The following is a 7,421-nucleotide window of genomic DNA, read 5'->3' as shown; positions in this document are numbered from 1 at the left end:
TGTGATTAAAAAAAAAACTATCGGCCTAATATAGAGTCGAATATACAGGCACCTCAATATATCTTCTGCGCACTTTGTACTTCAATTGCAAGTTCGCGTTTAATACTTCTCTTTCCTTAAGAGCCACTCTCGGGCTTTTTGGTCCTACCAGTACTCCGAATGAAGTATCTGTTCTGCACCCCTTATTTTTTTTTCACTACATATTCACGTGTATATGCACATGAGTACTAGGCTATATTTTATTTTCACATGCCGCTTGTCGCGGACATTTGTAATAAAAAAACAAATTAAACGGAATTCAACATGACAGATAAATGCTTGTTTACAAAGAAAAGTGGTGCGGTTTCGTTTCCGACATATACGAAGTTATTTGGTTTCCGGCCACGACTAGGCGTAGCCATACCGTTTCGGAGAATTCGCGGCAGATGTTTAGCCCTAGCGTGAGCTCGGGTGTGCTCGGGTGTGCTCTTATGTGCTCGCTTTGCTGACTCTGTTGGGGCAAGGAAATGTTCGTGCTTGTCCAGTACGAAGGCGAAGACAAACGCTACGTCGTATCGGACGCCGACGTTCGAAATTTTGCACCGCATGATATCGACGACTTTGAGAGGGGGAAGCCTTATGATGTGTTTTGGGCGGGCAACACCACCACCTGGGGCGGATTTTACAAGGCCACCATTGTCCATATGACAGGTAAGAGTTAGGATCCTCTCCGGCATTGTCGAACACGATTTTGGCGTTCACTTATAATAAAGCGGTAAAAATTGCAGGGACTGAAGAGGAAATGAGAACGTGGCGCCAAAACAAGCGTATGGCCTCGCGCAAGTGTTCCTCGAAGGATGGCCCGCCGCGGAAGAAGGTGCGTCCAACTGGCTTTCCTGTGCTTGCTGAACATTATGCGCTTAGTTCACATTAACCGCAATTATCTTTGAACCAGGAACTTACCAACATGTGTAGTGTGTCCATGTTCTTGATATTGCTTTTTTTGGATTAGTGATCAGCCTAGGAGATTCACGCATGGGTTCCACGTATTGCCCGCTGCACGGCTTTCACGTGTTGTCGGTCACACGGAAGCAATAAAAACGTCGTTCCAGTATATTTATTGATTTGCAGGTGGGCTTAGCGCGAGACAATGCAGGGACAAAGGACGAGCGCTAACTTGCTATTGAAAGAAACCGAAGCAGAATTACTAGCTCGAGGATCTTAATGCACGCCCAGCTATCCACTGAGGATAGCAAGCAAGTTTTGTCTGGACGTTGTTTTTAAGGCACCTCGAAAAGCATCAGGCTTGCAAGTTAGTTGCGTGCAAAGTTGGTGTTGTTTACGAGGTCCCTCTGAGCTGTGGCCGTGTCTAAATAGGGCAGACTGGTCGCTGCCTCAGTGAACGTCTAAGAGAACATGCTACTTCTTTTAAATCGTCTGAATCTAACAACCTGCCTAAGCATTATTTGAGCTGCAAATATCATGATCTGTTTGGAAAAAGAAAAGTTCTTGGCCGTTCTTAAGGACAACTAGCAGGGGAGCTTCTTGAGGCGTCATTTATTCATGAGCTAGGAAGTGTTAAGTACCTGAGTGACGCGTCTATTGTCATGTTGCGAAATGAATCTGTTTCTAAATGTTGAGTAATTTCTTGGGTATTGCTGCTTGAAGGTGGAAGAGGTGCTTCCAGTTTCTTTCTGTGCCATTTTTGTCGCCATTCAGTCCCAGATTATCTTGGTTCAGTTTGCCTTTATCCAGCCCCCCGTCTTAATGAGTGGATAGCTGGGCATGCACATTCAGTTCCTTGAGCTCGTAATTCTGCTTCTCTTTCTTTTAGTTGCAAGTTAGCGGTCATCCTGTGTCCCTCTCTTGTCCTCGTTTGTCTCACGCTAAGCCCACCTCCAAATCACGACTTGCCAACTGGCCCAAAACTCCACTTTGCTCAGTAGATTTCTTGCTTGGAGGAATTTCTTCTTGTTGACAGTGCACGAGGGATTTTTTTCTCTCGCATGCTGGAAGCTGAGGGGAAGGATTTACTGAGTCTACCAAGGTTTGCGACAGTCAGAAATAGGGGCACCCATTGGTAAACCTTTAAATTGCCTGCAAAAGCAGCTTCGTAACATAAAGTGTTGACTAACGAGAATAGCGGGAGTCAGCAGAGATTCGGGATGTCGACATAGGAGCCATGAGGTAAAGCTCTGTTAGCTTCGAGATCAGTAAAGGAAAAGTACGGCAAGACCAAAAGGAAGGAACGCTCGAGCAAAGTGAACAGTGAAATCCGAGTTGTTACCCTGTGCTATTCGGCCCGTGCTCTATGGGCCGCCCAATCTCTATATCTAGCTACCTTCACTGTGCCCTCTCGCCTCCTGTTGGTCTTGGCTTGATGCGTGTATGCAACTAAAATGACGCTGATGACATAGCCTTCATATGTATGTCACTACGAGCCCGTCTGCCCTATCGTTTTCTGTTCAACCGGCTGTGTTTGCATTACGGAGGTGGAAATGTGATGCGCCAAAAAGCATAATGGCGTTGAAAACAAAACGGTGTGTTTCAGCAGTTTTGCCAAACACTGTGTCATCTGCCTACGACTTTTGATGGGGGGAGGGGATGCGCATACTGCCAGCTAAAATAAAAAGTTATTTCCTAGAACTGTAATTATGCAAATGACTAATGACACCCTAAATTGTAGCCACTAAGGTCAACCCCCAGTGTACATATGCTTCCTGACCCTCTTTTTAATATTCAAAGCAGCTTTAATCACTTTGTTGTGAACAAGGCTCCTGTACAGTAGGGGAAATTATTTATCCTTTTAATTTTTATGGTTTCAATTCAGTTTTAATGTGATGTCTTATCAGGCAAGTTTTGTTGAAATCTCATTTTTGTGCCAGTTTTCTCGGGTTACAAGCTGTCCCTTGACCTGGTAGTTGGCTTTCCGTGGACTGGAATGCTTGTGACAAGGTTTAGGACCAGTGGTTATAGTGCTCGGCTGCTGACCTGAACGACACGGGATTGATCCCGGCCGCTGCTGCGATCGCATTTTGATGGAGACGAAATGATAGAGGATTTGCTTTGGGATGTTAAATCCCATAAAGCCTAAATCATTCTTTTGATGGATCACTATTTCATCCTGCTGGCAAAGAGTTTACATCCACTTCATTTGGAAAAGGGCCGAGGATTTGACTAAGCACTTCTTTATCTTTCAGTCCAAGCTGAACTTTCAGGCTAGGGCCCTGGCAAAAAGAAGTGCTGAGGACGAGCTGATGGAACAAACAAGTGAGATGGAGGGGACTGAGGGCACAAGCAAAGCTGTAAGCCTTCAATTCAAGGTTGCAGACTTGGAGGCACGGGTGAAGGAGCTCGAGAGCCTTAACAAGGAGCTGCAGAAGGCCCTCTGTGCCAAAGTTTTGAATATGGGTATGTGAATAATTTGGACTCCAAATGCTGTTATAGCAAGATTGCTTTTTACACCACGCTGTGAAGGATGCCCTCTTTCTGCTAGTTCACATAGACTTTCACCGTTGGTCATGAAGTGACAGCTTTTGCGAAGCTATATACTTGGGTAACAGTGAAAGTGGGCTGCCTTCCTGCAGCAGGTGCTCACTGTTAGTAGGATTTACGCAGTACAAGAACTGCATGTTAAAACCACATGCACAGTGTTTTGGTTGCATCAAGACAGCTATGCACTATCACTAGATTCTACCATTGTAATTAGTAGGTATGAGAAAACGGAGCATTTCTGTACAATTTCTGCACTCAAAAGTTATCACCTCTTCAGTGTTCTGAACCTGGCATGTCTGTTCAGTAATTTGATGCTTCCCTTTGTAACTTCTCTCTAGATTCCTGTGTGTTGGAATGTGGCCATGGGCAGCCAAGTTCTCACCGTGCGCAGCCAGGACCACCTAGAGCAGTAGGTTCGTAAACCTCTTTTGCAACGCAGAATGGCATAGTGAGTAAGCAGGTGTTTGAGCATTTGCTATTGAATCTAGATTACAGTGCCATTTACACTTGCCAGTGCCCATGTGACCAACTGTGTAAACAAAAACAACAAAAACAGCCAAAGCAAAATGTCATCCTTGGAGTACACCTAAAACATGGTCGCTGTGAGCCAACCATTGTCTGATTCCACAGCAGTCGAAAAGAATGAGTGCGAGAGAGGGTGAAGAGTGCAGGAAGAGACTGAAGTTAATGGCAAGAGCAAAATCGAACACCAAGGCAAAAGCACTTGTTAGTAAAAGACAACAATGTGAACTGTAATGGAAACATTTTACATAAAGGTGCACCATCTGCCTAACTAAGTTGCTTCAGGATAAAGGCTACCAGTGTTATTTCTATTAACCCTGTCCAATGCCAGCTGTGGCCAGCTTATCCTGCTAACTTCTTAATCTCATTCACCCGGCTTTCTGCTGCCATCTGCTACACATGCCTTTGTGGTAGGTGATCCACATTTATTTGGGGTCCCGGTAGCTGCGGATGGTGAGCCGGCGGAGTGGGCTGTTGACGTTGCTGGCCAGGACTGTTGCTGAAAGCGTTCTGTAGTGCGTGAGTCAGGTCGCGCTCTGAGCTTCGTCTTCATTAGCGCCGCAGTCGATACCAGCGCCGCTACACCTTCTCGTGGACCTCTTGCTGCTACTGCTGCTGCTGCTGCTGCTTTTAATCTTGCTCGTCCTTCACTGTTTTGTTTCGTCACTATTTTTTTTTGTTATGCTGAATCTAGGCTCCTGATGGGCCCATGAAGACTGCCTCAGAATCATGAAATTTTGCTTTGGCTGTTTGTCTTGTTTGTTTGTAGTTTCTTTGTCCTATGGGCTCTGGCTATTCTATAAATGATGCTGATAAAAAAAGCATGAGCATGGTAGTTGACAAGTGGCATGGCAGGGCACTGATTGGCCAGCAGGTTGTGTGTCGTCGCGAGACCACATGATATAACTGAGTTGACAGCTGCCAACTCGAGCAACTCCTTTGACATGAGGGTGCGAGACGGAAATTGAATCCAGGACTCTTGGATCCAGAGTCAGACACTCTGCCCCTTGGCCATGCATGCACATTCATACAGCTTGGTTAAAGCGGGGCTCTGTATCGACGGGTAATCTGCAAATAATGTGACAGGCTACGATTGTATTCTTATGAGTGTGTGAGATAGAGGAGCAAGTTAAAGAATTAGTGGTTACGAGAGTATCAAAATGCATGTACACGAATGAGGATCTGCAAGAAGAGTCTGATGGGAGCCATCAGACTCTTGCGATGCTTTGCGATGCTTTCTTCCAACAGACGCATTCCTTGAGGAGCGCATTTGTGGGCACGATAAGTAAAAAAAAAACTGCTTTCAATACCGTTAGCCGACTACATTAAGAATTGTATTCCTGACAAAGATATAATTTACGAACCCGATATACTCGATACTATATCATGGATTCTATTCATGGATCATGAATTATTACCGAGTTCAGGAACCATAGATAGAGCTTGACTAGATAACATTGAACTCAAAGCTGTTCTTAATTCTTTTCGTTCGTTGGTGCAGAATTTAGTCGGCTGCCTCTACCTTTATCCTGTGCGGAATGGAACAAGCTCTATGAGCTTTGGAAAGCCAGTTTCTTCCCAAGCACGGTGATTAACAGACGGTTGAAGCTGAATTTCCTGCGTTCAATGCTTGGAAAAAGCCAAGAAAAACAAAACGATTGTTTTATTGCACCGAAGAAACCTTGATGATCTTTAATTCCACGTTACCTTTTCTTGATTATATTCGGTAGCAGGTCGTGTTGGAACCGCTTGTTCAGAAGAGCCACGCGATGCGGCTCTGTATCAGCGAAGCCAGCGAAGCTGATAAAAGAAGCCCGCCGACAGGACCTGTTGAGCACGTTGACAAGTTTGTTTAATGACGGTGCATTTTTTAAAGATTTAGAGTGAAGGAATTCTGCTTCGGATCGAGGATCCTGCGAACCAAATTTGCACTATCGCCTCTTGAAAATGGGTTGCTCTTCTGCAGTATCGCAATGGGTGTTCCGCTTTAACACGTGGTTCAACGCAAAAACGCCGCTATGCACTGGGCGCATTTAACAGCTTTTCTCTAGCGCGAATTGGGCCATTCTTCGTAACGTTTGAAGAGCAGGTTGAGGAAAAGAGTTGCCGGGCTAACAGCAGCTGCTCCCGCGGTTGTCTGCTGGCGACGGCCAGTCTGAGACTCTTGAGAAGATAAGGATGGCATTTGCTAGTTGTATTATATGATCTGCCATGCCCATTCTCTTCTGCGTGCTAAATTAAACGCAATGCTTCAACATTCCAAATCCCAGGCGTTCGAGCAAGTGCCTGTCCAAGCATCGTCGAGTCTGCTCCTTCCTTCCAATGGCTCAACGCATACATTATCCGACAGATGCTCTGCACACACTGCTCATGAATATGTTCGATGATCTGAGCTGGAAAAGCAAATTTCGGTAAATGGCGAGACGATGTTGTTAAGATTTCTTAGAGATCGAGAGTTAATCGACCTGTCTTCACCCTGGTTGAATGCCAGACTTTAAATGTGCAGCGTAGTTGTAGTACAAGGTGACAAATTTCGATGACAACGCACATGCATCGTGAGCAAAGCTTCTTCAGCTTGCTTGCGACAAGTATAATGGATGCAGAAAAGTTGTTCAACGCCGTCACGTTATATTAGACAGTTTATGACGATACGGTGTGGAGAAGCGTTGGCTGTCTTCATGGGTGCCATGTTATTGTTTGCTTCGCGACACGTGGCACTCTGAGGCCAACAGGAACGTAAGTTTAACGACCATGACACTCGCAGTGTCCACATAATTGGTGTAGACATCATTAGCCATGCAATCGAGGCTCTTTAGAGAAAACCGAAGCATTTTATGCGGAGTGCAATACTGAAATAAGGGGTAATTATAAATTATGAGTCGTTAGCGATGCGCTTTACTGACTCAAAGCTGCAAATGTATTCCACTGAGCATTAGGAAGTAAAAAGTTTGTTCTAAAACACAGATGTTGACTTAATTAGACATGAAACTACTGCATGTTGACTAAGAGAGGATGGCTATTCGTGGCGAGTCTCAACCCAATAGTTAGTATCATCATCCTCATCACATATCGTTTTAACCTATGAGGAATTCACTTCCATAGCACGCAGATGTGCTGTTGGAGGCCTTTGAGTACATGAACCTACAAATGATCGCGCCATGTACGGCAAGGGCCCTCTTGACTTGCATGTCTCCTCAACAGTGGCTTTTGCAGACGCCTTCCGACCAGTCGCAAGTGAACACATGTAACACGTGAAGGACCTTTCATCACTGTGCGCCACCTTTTGACGAGTTGGTACTTCGGCTTAAGCGGTGCGTAGGGGCACATTTCGCACTTATAAGGTCTCTTTCGACTGTGGCGGCGCATACGTATCTTAGTCACTTTTCACCCGAAATTACCATGTGCAAATTCAATGGTTCTTCTGG

General features: G+C 45.2%; 1 protein-coding gene across 1 annotated transcript; it reads left to right on the top strand.

The window, feature by feature from the left end:
- Positions 1 to 506: 506 nt before the first annotated feature.
- Positions 507 to 5,587, top strand: LOC144126357 (uncharacterized). The gene is made up of 5 exons (XM_077660420.1): positions 507 to 690; positions 768 to 856; positions 3,180 to 3,390; positions 3,813 to 3,883; positions 5,498 to 5,587. The coding sequence occupies exons 1-5, from the start codon at positions 507 to 509 to the stop codon at positions 5,585 to 5,587; spliced, it is 645 nt and encodes a 214-aa protein (XP_077516546.1).
- The last annotated feature ends 1,834 nt before the right edge of the window (positions 5,588 to 7,421 follow it).

Source organism: Amblyomma americanum, chromosome 3 (genome assembly GCF_052857255.1).
Source record: "Amblyomma americanum isolate KBUSLIRL-KWMA chromosome 3, ASM5285725v1, whole genome shotgun sequence".
Lineage (NCBI taxonomy): Eukaryota > Metazoa > Arthropoda > Arachnida > Ixodida > Ixodidae > Amblyomma > Amblyomma americanum.
Note: the sequence above shows the minus strand (reverse complement) of the source record. Positions and strands in the feature narration are given on the sequence as shown.

Coding starts and splice junctions, on each gene's coding strand:
- LOC144126357 (XM_077660420.1), top strand. CDS start 507: ATGTTCGTGCTTGTCCAGTACGAAGGCGAAGACAAACGCTACGTCGTA. Junction 857..3,179: donor ATGGCCCGCCGCGGAAGAAG/GTGCGTCCAACT, acceptor TTTATCTTTCAG/TCCAAGCTGAACTTTCAGGC. Junction 3,884..5,497: donor AGCCAGGACCACCTAGAGCA/GTAGGTTCGTAA, acceptor TCGTTGGTGCAG/AATTTAGTCGGCTGCCTCTA.